Below are 18,111 nucleotides of genomic sequence, written 5' to 3' on the forward strand. Positions count from 1 at the left end.
ATTGTGTTGCATTTGCACTATAAAATCTCAAACAAAAGATCAATAAAATCAGTCAATCTGCAAAATGCTTTACTTTTAGACAAAACATTTCTATTTGATTTTGAGAAATGCTTGCCCTCAAAATTAGCTGGTGGTCCATGTGAAATAGAGGGATACCCTGGAGACCCCATGTACTGTCGAAATGAAATTCCTTGCAAGTTGTACTTGTACTGATTGGAAAATACAAAATGATACTTCGAGACAGAAGTGTGTAGAATTAACTAATTAACTCCAACATGAGCATGAAATGTTTAAATTTATTCTTTCAAATTAACTTTCAGCAAAAAGATAGCTATTCTGTTTTAACATGCAACATTTTTGTGAGGTAATGTTGTTGTGATCATGCTCAGGAACTTATGTTTCCTTAAAAATGGAAACCCACACATTCACACTCACTAGTGTGGGAAAGTTTAAAAATCTTATTTTAGTATTTTGTCGGTCCACCAGAAATATTCTACTGGTGTATTAACTTGTGACTTGTCTTCTAGTATCAATAAAAAAATAAGCTGCATTAAATGAAATTAAATGATGCCTAATCTAATGGTATTAACTAAGTAAACCAGATGCATTAGATTAACTTACAACAGATAATAGTTCTAATTTGCAGTTGGATTTCAGCCATTCCACTTTCACACACAGGTTTAAAAATCAGCTAGCCCCAAAATGAACACAAAACTAATATTTTTTGTTTTGAACATACCCATGGATTTGACCAATTTCAGCCAAAGTGCAATTTCTAGGATAGATAAGAATTAAACTATCAATTTGTTACGAGAACAATATACCTGAAAATAATGAATCTGAATTGCATCCAGTCCTAAATGTCAAGACAACCAATTCCTTTATCCTTCTCACAGCACCTGGTACAGCACCATATACAAGAGCTCTCCCTACTTTGGTCTGTCAACACATCTGATTCTGGGTAGCTATGGAAACTGACACAAGGTGATTACAACTACACTAACTGCAACTTGGTGGAAGAATGCTTTGGAGTTACAATGAACTGCACATAGCAAAGTTATGAAATGACAGGGTTGTTTGATCAGACTGAAGGGTCAGCCAATTATAAAGTATAAAAATCCACAAAAAAACAAAAATAACCACTTTATGTCATCACAATAATGAAAATTAAATATATAGCCACAAATCTATGTTCAATTCTTGATAAAGAACATGACAGCACTTCTGGTAGTAAAGTAAGTTGGGCATCAGATTTTATATATTATTTCCTTTAAAACAGGCTTGTTAGCTGTTATAATATTGGATAAATTAGATCTAAAACACAAGACGAAACACAAGACAGGTTATGATTTTATACAAAAAAAAGTTCTCAAATAGATAGGTCATTTTAATTGGTCTAGTGCCAATGAACTGCAGACATGAATTATAAACTTAACAGAAGCACAAACACTACCTCACCAACAGACGTTGATGCAAATAAAAGTATACACTCTTAAACTTTCATTGACCCAGCGTGAGTGGTCATACAAATTGCATGGATTCCGAGAACTAATGCAGCTGGAATACATAAAGGCAATATATTTTATACCATTAATGTTAAAACTTTAGGCAGATCTAGTCATAACAATCCATTGATTTAAATTTAAAAATTCAGCATTCAGTGAATTTTCAGGCTACTTTGAAAATGTATGTTCCAAGTCCATAAGGACTATTGGAATTCACGCTCCCCCCCCCCCAGAATAATATCCAAAGTACTCAAGGCTTTGAAAGGTGATATATCACTGGATATTTTATTAAATTTTAACATGGATGCCAATTAGTGAAGGAAAATGCTAGAATCCATTATTGAGGAAAGTGTTGGAAAATCATATGACATTCAACCAGATTTGATGACTACTATTGAGGTGACACTGGTATCAGTGTTGTGTCCTCAACTATTCACAATCTATATTTTTGCGTATGCTGTGATCAAATTAGCAAACAGGCAGGTTAGCAAATTGTAAAAAGCCCAAAAAAACTTGCAAAGAGATGGAGATAGATTAAGTCAGTGGATAAGAAGTTAGTTAAAGGAATACAATGTGGAAAAAGTGTGAGTTTATCCACTTCACAATTAAAAAACAAGTAAACTAGTCATGATGTGAAAGAAAACATTGTGATGCAATGGGATCTGTGGGTCCTAATGCATGAAAAACCAATACGTGCCAATTAGGCACAGTAACTGCCATTATTAGGTTTATTATTCAATTCAATTGAATTCAATTTATTTTGTCATTGGTCACCTATACCAAGCAACAGTGAAAAGCTTTGTTTTATATGCTAACAGTTCTTAGCATGATAGCACAATGGTTAGAACAACAACAAATGGAGCTAGATTTACAGATAGAAAAATGATTTAAAAGAGTAGAATGATTGTATCGGATGACAGTAGATCCTCCTCTGGGACCAGCATTTAAAGAGTCATCATGCTCTTCGAGAACATTGGTATTTTCTGCAAGTTATAAACTTTTGATACAATATTCAAGCCATTAATGATTCCTATGTAAACCATGGTATTTTAAGAAACAATATCTATCAGAGGGATTCAAAGAAAATTTACCAAGCTGATTCCTGAGATGAAGGGGTTGATGTACGCTGAAAGGTTGGGCAGAGGGAGACTATACTCATTGTAGTTTAGAGGAATGAAAGCATATCTCACTGTAATAATGAAGTTCTTCCAGAGCTCAACAGGATGGATATAGGCAGGATGTTTCCTTTGAATGATCAATAACCAGGGGCCAGAGTCTCAGAATAAAGGTTGGCCAAGTAGACAGAGCCAAAGAAACACATCTTTCCTAAGAGCTTGGCAATGCTCACCATTGAGTTTATTCAAAATTGAGAATTTCAGAATATTAAAAGGAAAGAAAGAATATAGGAACAGTGCATGAAAATAGAACTCAGATAAAAGATCAGCCACCATCGTAATTGTATCACCATCATAACGGGCGGCACAGTGGCATAGCTGTAGAGCTACTGCCTTGCAGCGCCAGAGACCCAGGTTCGATCCCAACTACTGGTGCTTGTCTGTATGGAGTTTGTATGTTGTCCCCGTGACTTGCGTGGGTTTTCTGCGAGAATTTCCTCACACTCCAAAGACGTACAGGTTTGTAGGTTAATTGGCTTGGTATAAACGTAAAAAAATTGTCCCTGGTGTGTGTAGGGTAGTGTTGATGTGCGGGGATCGTTGGTCAGTGCGGACTCGGTGGGCAGAAGGGTCTGTTTCCGTGCTGCACCCCTAAACTAAATAAAAACTAAAACTTGACGTATGATGCAGCTCAAAGGAGATAGATTGTTTCCTTCTGCCCCTAATTTTAATGTTCTTTGGTATCATGGGAACAGTCCTGGAATGGAGATACAGCACTCTGTGCATAGGTACCAGCCAGGGAAGATGTCTCCAACTCTAGACAATGGGAGCAAATTTAGTGAGCAAAGTTTATCACAGGGTGCTGTAAGAAGATGAAGTAGCAGCAACCAAACCATATTGTGTATGCGATTATTGTATGCTATCTCACCCTAACAGATTCATAGCCACAAAGTTCACTGTTTAATGCAGATTTTAAGAAGAACCACTCACTCCTCAAAAGCTGCTTTAGAGTTTCTACCCAAATTCTGCAGTTATTCCTTCAAGGTGGACTAACTGATCGTGGGTGCAAAGCAGCTCTAAGTCAAAGACACAAACAAAACATTCAGACAAAAAAAGTGTGCAGTGTCAAGAATAAGACTTGAGTATAAAGGATGCCAGAGCAGGGAAAGCAGACAGTCTTCTTTGATTGTGGAACCAAAAGAAGGAGATGCGAAACATATAAAGGAAAGAGCAGATTTCAGTAGAAAGGATCTACCAATACAAACAGGGGAAAGTATAAAAAAAAGTTGAATGGGGGGGGAGGTAGCTACAGGAAGATCTTAGAAAGAATTCTCGTTTTAATTGAATTGATAGAGAAAAAGGTAGCAGGATGTGACTGTTAAGGCAATTTTTATTCTAGCCTATTTAGAACAAAGTATCTGTATATTCAAACTTACGCACATATAACCGTCTAAAGATATGGACTTCCAAATACCATTTGATAAAGGGAATATGGAACAGCTCTTTATAAAGATTGAAAGCTATTGAATAAACTGAGCTGTGGCAAAATGGATAGAAAAATTGCTAACTAATAGGACACAGCTAGTAGTGAAAGATGTTCAGGTTTTACACACACAGTGAAGGTCTGTGATGGTCTGTTACGAGCACGGTTTCTATGAGCACAGTTTTGTTTTGGAAACATACATCACAAAAGTTAGACTTGGTGATGCAGAGCACAATTTCTGAATCTCTAGATGACAAAACCTGGAGGCATGTGGACCATGAGATGAATACTCCAAGACTTTTAAGAAGATACTAAACAAATTGGTGGAATTAGCAGCAATTCAAATTTAATGCTTGGTAAGAAGCGGTACATTTTTGTATAAAAATCAAGAGGAAGAAATATAAACTAGTTACCCATTTACTAATCCCACGTGCTTACATCCCTGACTCCACCACCTCCACTGCAGCTAATCCAGATACCAACTATTCTATGAAATATTTACGCTTCAGATACCCTTTGTACAGGCACAATAGCAGTATGTAATGGAGGATTAGGTATATTATGTGTTGAAAGTGGCAGGGTAAATTGAGAAAATGGATAACGGTGCACACAAGGTCCTGCCATTATACATAGTTTAGTTTAGTTTGGTGGATGCATGAGAGCAAGGAAGTAGTGATGAAACCTGTACAAAACATTAGTCCAGCCAAAACAGCAACCATTTATCCATTTCTAAGCATTGTACTTCAAAAAAGATGTAAATGCAATCGATAGAGCGTAGAAAAGATTATTTCAAAACAATTCAGGGATGATGAACTTTTCCTACATGGTTCAACTGGCGAAACTGAGGTTGTTTTCCTTGGAGAATAAGGAGGTTGCAAGGCGAATGGAGAGGTTTTTAAAAATATGCAGGGAAGTTGTGGAGCTAGATTCAAATGGATTCTAAAGGGTGCTGGCTAAGTATTTGATGGGAAGGAGTGTGCTGGGATATGGGGAGGGGGACCAGCTGTATTCTCCTACACAGAACCAGCACAATTTGACAGGCTATATATCTGATGCCACTGATGCCATTCTATGAGAATACAGCATTACCCACAATTTTCTCACCTTCAATGCAAGTATACCTTAGAATATTTTAGTCATAAAGTTAGACAGCCTAGAAACGGGCCCTTTGGCCCAACGCATCACTGCCTCAATAATTTAGTATCTCTTTATCAGGTCACTATTCAGCCTTGTTCGCTCTAAGAAAAATAAGTACCACATTTCCAATCCCTACCCAAGACTAAAATCCAGATAGGATCCTGGTACATCTCAATTACATTCTGTCCAGCACTAAGAAAACCTTTCTGTTATGTGGCAACTAGAATTACACACAGTTAACCAGTCTAACCAGTGTTTTATAAATTTGCAACATAACATCCTGAATTTTATAATGTATGCCCAACCCAAGAGAGCAAGCACAACCTATATATTTTTTTCACAACTGCATCCACCTGTATATCTACAGAGATAGGATAGATATTTAGAATATTTTTCCTCATGGTACGGACATCAAAAGCGTAGTTTTAAGGTGAGAGGAGGGAGTCTTAAATGGAGATTTGAGGGGAAAGAGTGCCTTTTGGTTATACAGAGGCTGACTGATATCTAGAACTTGCAGCCAGAGGATGTGATAGTCAGAAACAACCACAATGTCTAGATTCATTTAGACAGGCATTTAAATAGACATACACTTCAATAGGATATGGCCCAAATGGAGGAAAGTGGGATTAGTACAAAGGAGCCAAAATGTTGGTATGGATATGGTGGGCCAAGAGGCCCACCTAGTTATTATACAACTCCATGACTAACAGTAGCATTATAGTTACATTGCAGAATTTGAATGATCTTGGCACAGTCCAAAACAATTCAGAATTCTAGAACTTAAGTTCAGTTAATTAAAATAATCTGGAAACAATGATCAGTAAAACTGTATAATTTGATTTATTTTTCTATAAAATAAAATTCCATGTTTCTCCACTATCTATAGTGAAAGAAATTTGCCATCCTGACCCAGTCTGATCCCAGACCCATACATTACAGAACATTAGAAATGGCTTATGGAATGGCATTATAAAACATCTATGTTAAACATCAGAGCCTCGTCAAAAGTACATCTACCCAATTTGACCCTGTAAAATAGCTCTGATTACTATATGACAACTTGGACAAAAAAAAATGAAGTTAATCCACTGTCAAGCAAGTAACAACCCGACGTATTGTAGAGTAGTAGAATTTTACCCTTCAGCCAACATTCCCAATTCTCAATTAGCTTCAAGTATTATCTGCTTTGCAGTAGGTCACACCCAACAATAATACATAATCAAGATGGGAAAAGCTCAAGTGTACAACATTAACTCCAGTCCCTGTGAAATTCAATGTGTCCAGTCAAGCAGGGACAAGGAAACATGCTTGACCGGATCCCCTGAATTTTCAAAGACTGAGAAATACATGCTGATTATCACCCACCATCCTCTCGCAGCTACTCCTCCACATTGAACACCACTTGAAAGAAGCACCATGAGCAGCAACACGTTTGAATGTGTGCAGCCTAAGAGGGTTCAAATGGCTTTCATGAAACTTAAAGAACAAAAATTCCTAATTGGGTCTGTGGCACAATACAATATGGAGATACTTTGCAATTCCTTCAACATCAGTAAATCAAATTTCTGGAATTACCTATCCAACCATAGCAATTAGGACAGAAAAAGCTGGAGTAACTCAGCAGGCCAGGCAACATCACTGAAGAACATATCCATGTTCTCCAGGGATGTTCTCTGACCTGCTGAATTACTCAAGCATTTAGTGTCTTTATTTTGTAAGCCATCATTTGCCGTTTCTTGTATCAACAGCAATTAGGACTTTTACAGATCACGTAGGTAGCTCACCAGCAACTTTGGAACATGAAATATTGGCGGATTATAAACACTGGCCTTGCCAATGATATCAATATCTGTGAAACAGTTAGCACAGGATATGTGTTCCTGTCCAACATTCCCCAGGGATAGGTTATACTCTGTGTCTCTCTTTCTCATTTCCCCAGGAATTAAATCCTAAAACTGCAGCACCTTTATTATTATTGTTATTATTTTATTATTATTATATTATTATTATTATTGACAAATTCTCAGTCTTATTTGGGAGATGCCCATAATGTTACCAAGAATCTTTGTCTTCCAATATCTTTGCAAAAACCAGGATATCAGAACGAGTCCTTGCCTTCACTAAATTAGGATCTGGAGTCTGGTGCAGTGTCTCAGTGAGCCAAGCCTAGGCCTAATACTTTGCTTTTCTGACAGACTCCTAATGAGATAACAGCAATATTTTGTCACTGCTGTGGATTTTCAGAATCTAATTTTTCTTTACAACCTTGTTTTAATTATTTGAAATAGAGCGTTATCTATCTTTTGAAGACTACAAGTACAAAAATATAGAATACAGTAAAAAGTGTAAAGACTTAACCTCCCCCCACCTCAACTCAAAATCCCCTTCCACCTTTAGTCTGAAGAAGAGTTCCAACCCAAAACATCACCCATCCTTTTTCTCCAGAGATGCTGCCTGACCCGCTGAGTTGCTGCAGCACTTTATGTCTACCTTCATATGCTCAAGATCTGATTTTCTAAGCCACTGACTGATATATCTACCTCAAGTTCTTTATAACAAGGCATATTTTAACCCAAGAGGGAAGTTAAAGAGGGATGGTCACTGAACGTCCCAAGCCCATTTGCTAATTCAGTATTGTTACAGACCTACAATGTCTCTGGTAGTCCACAATATGGGCATATTCTTCAATTTCCTTAGAATTTAGAACTCTTCTTTACTGTCCTGGACATGCCCACAAACTGAGCCTTCGCAGCCCCGGAACGATTCCAATGACAGAAAATCCCACGTGAAGAAATTATTCATCACTATTCTAAATGGCCAATCTGTTCCGAGACTATGATTCTAGTCTTAGACATCTACCCGAGGGAAATGATCACAGAGTAGGCCTTATAAGATAGATGTCAAAACGTATAAACATTTTAAGTGTAATTACTTCTCACCCTTCTAAATATTGACCATGGGCATATTCCAATCAATTGATAACCTTTCATCCCAGTAATTAGTGCACTTTTGCTGCATTTCCTCCATGTATATTCTCCCTGGCTAAGGACATCAAAATTATACACAGATCCAACTCATTTTTTTAAATGGAACAATTTATTTTACAGTCTTGTTCATGTTCAAACTTTGGAAATGAACTCCAATTATTAAACATGTTCGGACCTATAAATTTCTTTATGGATAGATAAGATTACCTCCAATGTTCTGTATCAATATTGCAACAGCAACCATAACCTGCAAGGAAACAGAACAATTTTTGAATTGAAGGCAGGAGCATTAAGCATTCAATTATTATTATAGAAACATAGAAATTAGGTGCAGGAGTAGGCCATTCGGCCCTTCGAGCCTGCACCGCCATTCAATATGATCATGGCTGATCATCCAACTCAGTATCCCGTACCTGCCTTCTCTCCATACCCCCTGATCCCCTTAGCCACAAGGGCCACATCTAACTCCCTCTTAAATATAGCCAATGAAGTGGCCTCAACTACCCTCTGTGGCAGAGAGTTCCAGAGATTCACCACTCTCTGTGTGAAAAAAGTTCTTCTCATCTCGGTTTTAAAGGATTTCCCCCTTATTATGTCATTTAATATTCCATCTGCAGTGTAAAGGTACCTAATATTGCTGATTATTCTGGTGTGCAGTTTTAACCCCTTTTTCCCTATTACATAATAAATCAACATCCTAATCAAGCAGATATTTTGTTTAGTTGATACAATTCTTAGCTCTCAGTTTTAACAACAAAGAGATTACCTGAAACTGTTGACAGGCTAGTCAAGGTTAAAGAAATTGACAGAAAGGTAGTGTGCTTACAATGAATGGGATGATTTACAGTGCTCTGCTCGGGGGGGGGGAAGTGGGGGGGAAGTGAAGTGGGGGGGGGGGAAGTGGGGGGGGGGGGGGGGGGAAGTGGGGGGGGGAGAGAAGTGGGGGGGGGAGGAGAAGGGGGGGTGGGGGGGGGAAGTGGGGGGGGGGGGGTGGGAAAGAAGTGGGGGGGGGAAGAAGGGAGTGGAGGGGGGGAAGTGGGGGGTGGGGAAGTGGGTGGGGGGGGGGGGAAAGAAGTGGGGGGGGGGGGGAGGGAAGGGAAGTGGGGGGGGGGAAAGAAGGGGGGGGAAGTGGGGGGGAGAAGTGGGGGGGGAAAAAGACGTGGGAAAGAAGTGGGGGGTGGGGAAAGAAGTGGGGGGGGGGGGAGAAAAAGAAAAGAAGTGGGGGAGGGGGGAAAGAAGTGGGGGAGAAGTGGGGGGGAAAGAAGGGGGGAGGGAAAGAAGTGGGGGAGGGAAAGAAAGTGGGGGGAGGAAAGAAGTGGGGGGAGGAAAGAAGTGGGGGAGGGAAAGAAGTGGGGAGGGGAAAGAAGTGGGGGGGGGAAAGAAGTGGGGGAGGAAAGAAGTGGGGGGGAGGAAAGAAGTGGGGGGGGGAAAGAAGTGGGGGGGGGGAGAAAGAAGTGGGGGGAGGAAAGAAGGGGGGGGGAAAAAGTGGGGGGGGGGGGGAAGAAGTGGGGGGGGGAAAGAAGTGGGGGAGGGAAAGAAGTGGGGGGGGGGAAAGAGAAGTGGGGGGGGGAAAGAAGTGGGGGGGGTGGGGAAAGAAGTGGGGGGGTGGAAGGGGGGAGGGAAGAAGTGGGGGGAGGGGAAAGAAGTGGGGGGAGGAGAAAGAAGTGGGGGGAGGAAAGAAGTGGGGGAGGAAAGAAGTGGGGGGGGGGGAAAGAAGTGGGGGGAGGAAAGAAAGGGGGGGGGGAGGAAGAAGGGGGGGAGAGAAGAGGGGGGGGGGGAAGAGAAGGGGGGGAGGAAAGAAGTGGGGGGAGAGAAGGGGGGGAAAGAAGGGGGGGGGGGAAGAAGGGGGGGGGGGGGGAGAGAAGGGGGGGAGAGAAGGGGGGGGAGAGAAGGGGGGGAGAAGAAGGGGGGGGGGAGAAGAAAGGGGGGGGTAGAAGTGGGGGGGAGTAGAAGTGGGGGGGATTAGAAGTGGGGGGGGGAGAGAAGTGGGGGGGGGGGAAGGGGGTGGGGGAGAAGTGGGGGGGGGGTGTTCTCGAAGGGGGGGGGAAGTGGGGGGGGGGAGAAGTGGGGGGGGGGGGGAGAAGTGGGGGGGGGGAGAAGTGGGGGGGGGGGGAGAAGGGGGGGGGGGGAAAAGTGGGGGGGGGGGGAAGAAGTGGGGGGGGGGTGGGGGGGGGAAGTGGGGGGGGAGGGGGGGGGAGAAGTGGGGGGGGGGTGGGGGGGGTAGAAGTGGGGGGGGGGGGGGGAGAGTGGGGGGGGGGGGGGGGGGGGGGTAGTAGAAGTGGGGGGGGGGAAGGGGGGGGGGGTAGAAGTGGGGGGGGGGGGGGGGGGGGTGGTGTGGGGGCAGGGGTAACCCGCGGGGGGGCGGGGGGTTGGGGAGGGGGGGAGGTAGGGGGGGGGGCGTGGGGGGGGGGAATGGGTGGGGGGGGGGGGGATGTGGGGGGGGGGGGGGGGGGGGAGGGGGGGGTGGGGGGAGGGGGGGGGGGGGGGGGGGAAAGAAGGGGGGGGGGGGGGGGGAGGAGGAAGAGTGGAGACACTTTTAAGAAGCCAGACAACTTTTAATAAAGTTTAGCGGACATTTAACATTAACGGTCGGTTTTCCCTCGTTCTGAAAACTCCAATGAGCCAATTAAAATGCCCAGTCAGCAAAGTAGATTGCCTACAGCTACCTCGGCTACCTATAACTACATAGCGACCCCACTCCATTGCACTACGAGTTCAAAAGAACCATGTCGACCAATTTTTACTTAGGGATTATTTCTCAGAAAGATGAAAAATTTCCCTCAATCAAACTGAGGCCGCGAGTATGCGGGATCTTCCCACGAGCGTAAAGGAGAGTTACAGTGACCGCCTAGGACCATGTGTCGACCATGCGGCAAGTTTGAGTCAAGCGCAAACTCTTCTAAACTCGTAAATTAGGTCCCCGCAGTGGGACAGGCCCTTAAGTGCTTGTCAGTGAGTGTATTAAGCCTGGATGCAGCACGACAAAAGTACATCACTTATTACCTTTCCAGTTGTCTTGAAGGCACAAAACCCAAGGTCTTCATAGGATGTCAGTGCTATCAATGAATAAAGCAGATATAATTAATGGAACGGGGCTCGCTGTTTACAACCCAAGTTCAAGATAGCATGAACATAATTAAACTCTTTACTTTTCAGTTCTTTTTAACAACTGGAACACTCCACATGCATCTAATAGAATAGAATATTGAGCAATATTAATTAATTGAACTAACAAATTGGATACTTCAAAATGAAGGTATTAAACACTTTAGGCAACATTGTTTTGATCCTTTTGAGAGCACCTGAGTGCATACAATTAACCCAGGCTGTACGAGTTTGGTCTTTCACTCACCAGTCTGTTGACATAACTCCAGTAGCAGATGAATCGAATATGCAGCCAGTAAAGCAACTATCAGCAAGAGAACACTGCAAGAACAAAACATTAAATACACAACGACGCATATATGTAACACTTTACCTGTAATAAAATTAACTATTGTAGTTAACAAAGCACATAACCCCTAAATTTTACTAAACATTTGTTACCAAATGTTCTGTAGTTACACTCATGTAGAACAAACCATTCTTGATTTATAATTTAATGCAAACAAATTTGTAGACCATTAACCAATTGGTGTTCCACATTTTCTCAGTGATACACTCAATACGATGTCGCAACAAGATCACCAATTAATTGCTACAGAAGTGTCGGCAAGAGGACACTACAATGAGTCCGCAAGGATCCATGTCAAGTTCCTAACACAATAGGGCACATCCCAAACACGGTGTTAAAGTGCAGGTTGTAGGTAACTGTTGCGCTGAGACTCAATGATCAAGTATTATTTCACACATGCAGTGACAGCAGCGCACTGTAATTACTTTAAAGTTCACCTATATTTGATTGATTCGTATTATGGTTTGTATCAGCTTTTCTGACATCAACATTTAAAAGATACATGGACAGGTACACAGATGCAAAAGGTTTAGAAGGATTTGGACCAAATATGCGCAAATGGAACTAGCTTAGATGAGGCATCTTGGACAAGTTGGGCCGAAAGGCCTGTTTCCGTGCTGTGACTATCTTTGCTATATGATGATTATCTTTTTTTTTTCTGTCTGCTCTGATATCGTATAAAGAATTTTAATATAAATATTTTGGCCATTACATTCATGGCCCATATAAATATCAGAAAAATCAAAGTCTGAGTGAGAATCCCATATTTACATCAAGACAAATAATTCAGATCAACTAGCAAAATAAATTACATCCTGCTACGTTTTGCTTTCTTACCTGAAACCAATAATACCTGTATTAGCCATTACAAAAGCCAAACCAAGGATGCCACTTCCCATGATTGCATGCGTTACGTTAAACACAGAGGATGCAAAAGAAGCTCGTGATGATTCCTGATGTGGCGGTATCTGCCAAAATAAAGAAACAGTACAATGGATTTCAAAGGACAATTTCAGTCTGACCGTACAAGGAGCATTCACCCTACACCAGAGTTAGTCACACCCTTTTGTCAAGGTGATTGCAGTCCCATTGCATTAAATGTATTATAGAAATTGAAATATTCTAACCCTGACTAACATATACTGATGTATACACATAGCTGAACATTAATTACATGCCATAATTCAGAGGAGATTGTAATGTACTCAATAAATGAGGTCCATGTAGATTCTAATTACTTCTTGGTTGCAGCTCTGTAGTCAGATTGGGATGGGAATGTGTGTGGTTTAGACAGTTGCACAGCATGCATACATTGATTTCTGCGGCACTCCTCGTTCAATCTTGGGTCATGTTGGTTGGGTCGGGCAAGTTGGGCTGATGGGCCTGTTTCCACACTGTATCACTCTCTAAGCCTTTACCCTGGAATCGGCTCTTTATCCTATTAATATCAGCTGAACTCAAGTATGTCAACTAGATGCATGGATGTTATAATGCAGCATCACAATACATCACATATCAAGAATAGCCCAGCGTTAAACACGCCTTGATTTACAGTGCCAGTTTTCCTTGCAGGGGTTTACAATTCAGTTAACTTTTTCTTTAGATTAAAACATTCATGTTTACTCAAAGGCAGGGGTCTTTTAGTTACAAAAAACAGCCAAAATTTATCTAGCTGCAGCAAGCTGTGATTTTGATCAAGTTTCTCCCAATCCCCTCAATAGCACATTAACCTTGTAAATTAAAGTTACATTGCAACTCACCTCCACTCCAAAATATTTCCTATTATCTATAAGCAACAAGTCAAAAGATTGATGAATCAAGAGAATATTCCCTATACACCTGGATGAGTGCATCTTTAACTTTCATGAAGGACAAGCAGACAATAAAAATTGCAGATGCTGGAGCCTTAAGCCAAAAATAAAGTGCTGGAGGAACTCAGTGGGTGAGGCAGCAGCTGGGATAGGAATAGACAGACAAAGGTTTGGGTCAGGACCCTTCTGCTGTCTATTCCCTCTACATATGCTGTCTGACCCACTGATTTCCTTGAGCACTTTGTTTTTGGTCCATCAAGGACAAGCAATGCCAGCTTTGGATATAACACTGCCAGCCACTTCATCCAGGTCGCATGTTTGGAAATACATGGTCAGTCCTTCAACATTGATAAATTCCAGATACTTTAAGGATGCACAGAAATTACAACTGCTGCTGGGAAACCAGCAGTGCAATGTAAAGCTCCCTTTGGTACCCCCAAAATTAACTGGTAAATCAGGGCAAGATACTGCCTATGAGCACCTGCAAAATAATGTACTCTAGCTTCAAGGACCAGATGTTAAGAGATGTGCTAAACCTGGGTGCAGCCTTGACCAGAGTTCTTTGAGGGAGAAACACCTCCCACAGCTCGGCACTCTCCATTATAACCCTATGAACTATTTGCTTTAAGGTTGTGAATGCTGCATTATGCCATGCTAATTTTTGACTTGTGTAAACAATGAATTAACTGTCAAAAGATCACGCAAGTGAATTATATTCTGACTTTTTATGAAAATATATTTTAAAAAGGAGAATTTTTAATACAAGTATCTGAAAAGATGTAAATAAAAGTATTGGGTGAAGAGATGTTGGGAAAGTCAGGGTTACAGGAATACGAACCAGCATAGCTACGAGGTGTCAAAATCCCTTCTGATGCTGTAATTAATACCATTCCATAAAAGCATTCACGTAAACAAATCAGTGCCCAAGAAAGAGTTCAGAAACATATGTGCCAAGAAACCTTTGAATGACATGCTCTGTGGAAGGATCCCGAAAGCCGAGCCTGCTCCAATATCGTGACCGGTCACCAGATGAAGAGATAAGACGACAGATCAACTGGTTGCAAATGATATTTGCAAACAAGGAGAGAATGTCTTGAATAAATATATCAATGAGCTATAGATGACTATTAATTACAAGGTTTAGACTTACAACAGTTATATAAACTCTGCACCTATAAGATTCTGCCTGGCTATTGGTTATCTGTACAATGCCGACAGGGTGTACCTCAATCTGGGGTGGAAACTATTTTACCAGCAGCACAGCACAGTCCATCATAGGCCCAGCACTTCCATCCTGTCACATTCAGTGTTTTGCATCAGGAAGACAAGAAGTACTGTATCATCAAGGATGCCTGCCAGCCTTGCCATTCTCTTTTGTCCCTTCTGAATTTTCAAAGTTATCAACAGTCATAGAGACAGCGAGATACAGCATGGACATAGACCCTTTGGGCTACTGAGTCTATGCAAAAAAACACCACCATTTACATTACTCCTGTATTATTCCTGTTTTATTTAATTTCTTCCCCCAACCCCCATACAAACCAGGGACAACTTGGAACTGCAAATTGATCCACCAACCCACGTCTTTGAGATGTAAGATGAAACCAGAGCACCTGGAGGAATTCCGCAGTCACAGGAAGAGCACCCAAGGTCAGGAGTGACGCCGAGTCGCTGACGCATGTGAGGCAGCAGCTCAACTAGCCATTCCACTGTGCCACCACTGAGCCACGGGTGTATTCAAAATACTCCTCTCTGCAAATTACTCTTCATCTTGTTTCCTCACCCTAGGTTGCACTATTTAAACTGCTCACATACAGCCTCATTTTATTTTTATGGCAGCTGATGATACAACACAATTCAGCTCAGACCCGCCAGAAGAAATCAGAAACGGTGAGCAGTGAGAGTAAGGTGGAAGTCCGGCAGCACAATCAATATTTATATCATCTAGCAGAGAAATGAATGTTGGAGGTTAATTATTGTAGCAAGATAATTTATGAGATCCAACATGATGCATTTTAAGGAATGCTTTCAGATCTCTACATTTCCCACCATCTAAGGATTCAAAGAGTCTTTCCAGGCAAACCAGCAATTCTTCTACTCTTGCTTCAATCTCATATTCAGGCCATCCCTAAGTAACAAATGGATTCTATTTTTAAAAGATCTACGTCAATTTTATCCATGAATCAGAAAATACAGAAAAATGGCTCAATATGGTAACCATGCCTCCACAGCATTATAGTGTACAAGACCAAGTGCAGACCCGTTGGGTCTGTTCCCCCAGCGCACGTTTACAGGGGGGGGGGGGGGGGGGGGGGGGGGGGGGGGGGGGGGGGGGGGGGGAAAGAGGGGGGAGAGAGGGGGAAAGAGAGTGAGGAGGGGGGCGGGGGCAGCAGCCCGAGCCCGAAATGCGGGGAGACAGAAGCGGCTTCTGACTCTCTGGAAACCCACAGCTGGAATGAGCGGGCAGGGCATGGGAGGGGCGGGGCTTCATGAGCTGCGCCGTCAGTGAGGAGAAGCTTCATCGCGTGAGCAACGCTCACCTCCGGATCTGCAGAACAAAGATCCTATAGCGGAGCGCAGCTATAGGAGCTTTGCTGCAGAACATTCTCATTCTTTCTGCGTCTTTTGAAGAACGGGGGGTGGAGTAACGTACCTCGTGGAAAACTGCGCAGCGCGTTGACAGCAGCTGCATTAATCCACGGGGGGGGGGGGGGGGGGGGGGGGGCAGGATGCAGGTGGGCCTTGATTGGTGGGCATGTGGGCATTGTGACGTCAGCAGCTGGCAAGCAGTGATTATTTTTTTTAAAGTGAGTTTTGTGAACAATTTTATTCAAAATCTGGGGGGAAAATTGAGCAAATTTAGAGTGGATTTCTGAAATCATAAGTTAAATCCCTACCGAAATATGTAAAAATCTCCGCGTTTTTGCGTCTGGTTTTCGAGGAGATACGTTTCAAAGGCAAAATGACACACACCCCCACACACACAGAGTATATAGATAGCACCAAAAGCACACAAGATTAATAAGAAATAATTCTTAAAAGTGGAGAGAGGAAACTAGTTATGCCATTCATAGGAATCGGCATCTGTACATACTTCAGACTTTTGAATTTAATATTATGGGAGCTCATTTGTATGTAGGGCTACCCACAAGTCAGGTGCTCACAGTCCAGGGACAGCCACTATGCCATTTGGTGTTCAGAATATGGCCTCCTTTGCACTGAAGGAACCAAGTGCAGATTGTACAACTTCTTTGCAAATCACCTACATTCAGTGCTCAGTGTTGACTATGTTTTGTGTTGCCTAATATTTTAATTCTCCCTCTCCCACTCTGATCTGCCTGTGGCTTCCTGCATTGTTATAACAAGGCTCAGTTTAAGTTTCAGGAACAGTACGAAACAGTCATCCCTGCACATTTAATGCAGACATTCCTGAAAGAGGATACTTGAGAAGGTAGTGGCACAGCTGGTAGAGGTGCCGCCTCACAGTGCCAAAGATTCTGGTTCAAATCCAACCTCAAATGCGTGTGGAGTTTGCACGTTCTCCCTGTGCCCAAATGTGTTTCCTCCGATGACACAGTTGACATGAGGATTTGTAGGTTAATTAGCGACTGTAGATGGTCCCTAGATTGTAGGGAGCAGGTAATAAATCAGATAGGCAGAAAAAATTGCTGGAGAAACTCAGCGGGTACGGCAGCATCTATGGAGCGAAGAAAATAGGCAACTTTTTGGAAAATAGGCAACTTGACCCGCTCCCCTTGCGGGGGCATTGTTACGTTATTCGAAGCTGCTTGAAGAATCTGTGAGTTGTTTGAAAGGCCGGATTTTTAAAACTTTAATGATGAATAACTTTTGAAATGTAGCATGAAATGTAATGGGAACCTGTTTATTGCGTCAACTGGGTTAATGCAAGTAATAATCTGCAAAAATTTCAACTCTAGCGCATAGCATTTTGACAAAGGTATAAAAAAAACAGACGCACACACAGACACAGACGTATACATACATACAAGATGAAACTTTTAATAGTATTTATAGATAGATGAGCCAAACGCAGGCAAATTTGACTAGCCTAAATGGGGCTCCGAGGTCAGCATGAGCCAAAGGGCCCATTTCAGTGATGTATGACTCCTGCACCTCACCTTCCCTCTTACATTAGAACATGGATAAGTACAGCACTGGAACAGGCCCTACAGCCCACAATGTCTGTGCCGACCAAGTTAAACTAATTTTTTCCATCTGCATGTGATCCACATCCATCCACCCCTGTAATGCAAATACAGAAACTCCTCTAGCCAACAACTTCCTCAAAACTATTCAGTCAAATTACTCAGCACAAGCTAACTTGTTTTGATCAGCAATTATTTGCCTAGGCTCAAGCACTCTGGATCCAGTGTAAGACTTCAAGAACTTCCCTAAACTCACAGCAATAAATCAAAGAAAATTGCAAGTGTGAAGTTACTTAATCCCTCAACATTCATTCTCATTATATTCAAGTATTTTTCTGGTCATATTCATTGAAGACAAGACTACTATTCTACAGGTGCTGTCTGTACAGAGTTCATAGTTTCTCCCTGTGAATGCGTGGGTTTTCTCCGAGTGCTCTGGTCACTCCTCTCCAA

At 42.2% G+C, this 18,111-nt stretch overlaps 1 protein-coding gene across 1 annotated transcript in view; it reads right to left on the reverse strand.

The window, feature by feature from the left end:
* The window catches only part of slc38a6 (solute carrier family 38 member 6), a 61,576-nt gene that overhangs the window by 39,855 nt on the left and 3,610 nt on the right, over positions 1 to 18,111 (reverse strand). Inside the window, exons 2-5 of the mRNA XM_055640318.1 lie at positions 12,519 to 12,649; positions 11,580 to 11,653; positions 11,231 to 11,283; positions 8,435 to 8,474 (exon numbers count right to left, since the gene is read on the reverse strand). Of these exons, the coding sequence (XP_055496293.1) occupies positions 8,435 to 8,474; positions 11,231 to 11,283; positions 11,580 to 11,653; positions 12,519 to 12,649 (298 nt within the window). The remainder of the gene's footprint in view (positions 1 to 8,434; positions 8,475 to 11,230; positions 11,284 to 11,579; positions 11,654 to 12,518; positions 12,650 to 18,111) is intronic.

This window comes from Leucoraja erinacea, chromosome 9, assembly GCF_028641065.1.
Source record: "Leucoraja erinacea ecotype New England chromosome 9, Leri_hhj_1, whole genome shotgun sequence".
Classification (NCBI taxonomy): domain Eukaryota; kingdom Metazoa; phylum Chordata; class Chondrichthyes; order Rajiformes; family Rajidae; genus Leucoraja; species Leucoraja erinaceus.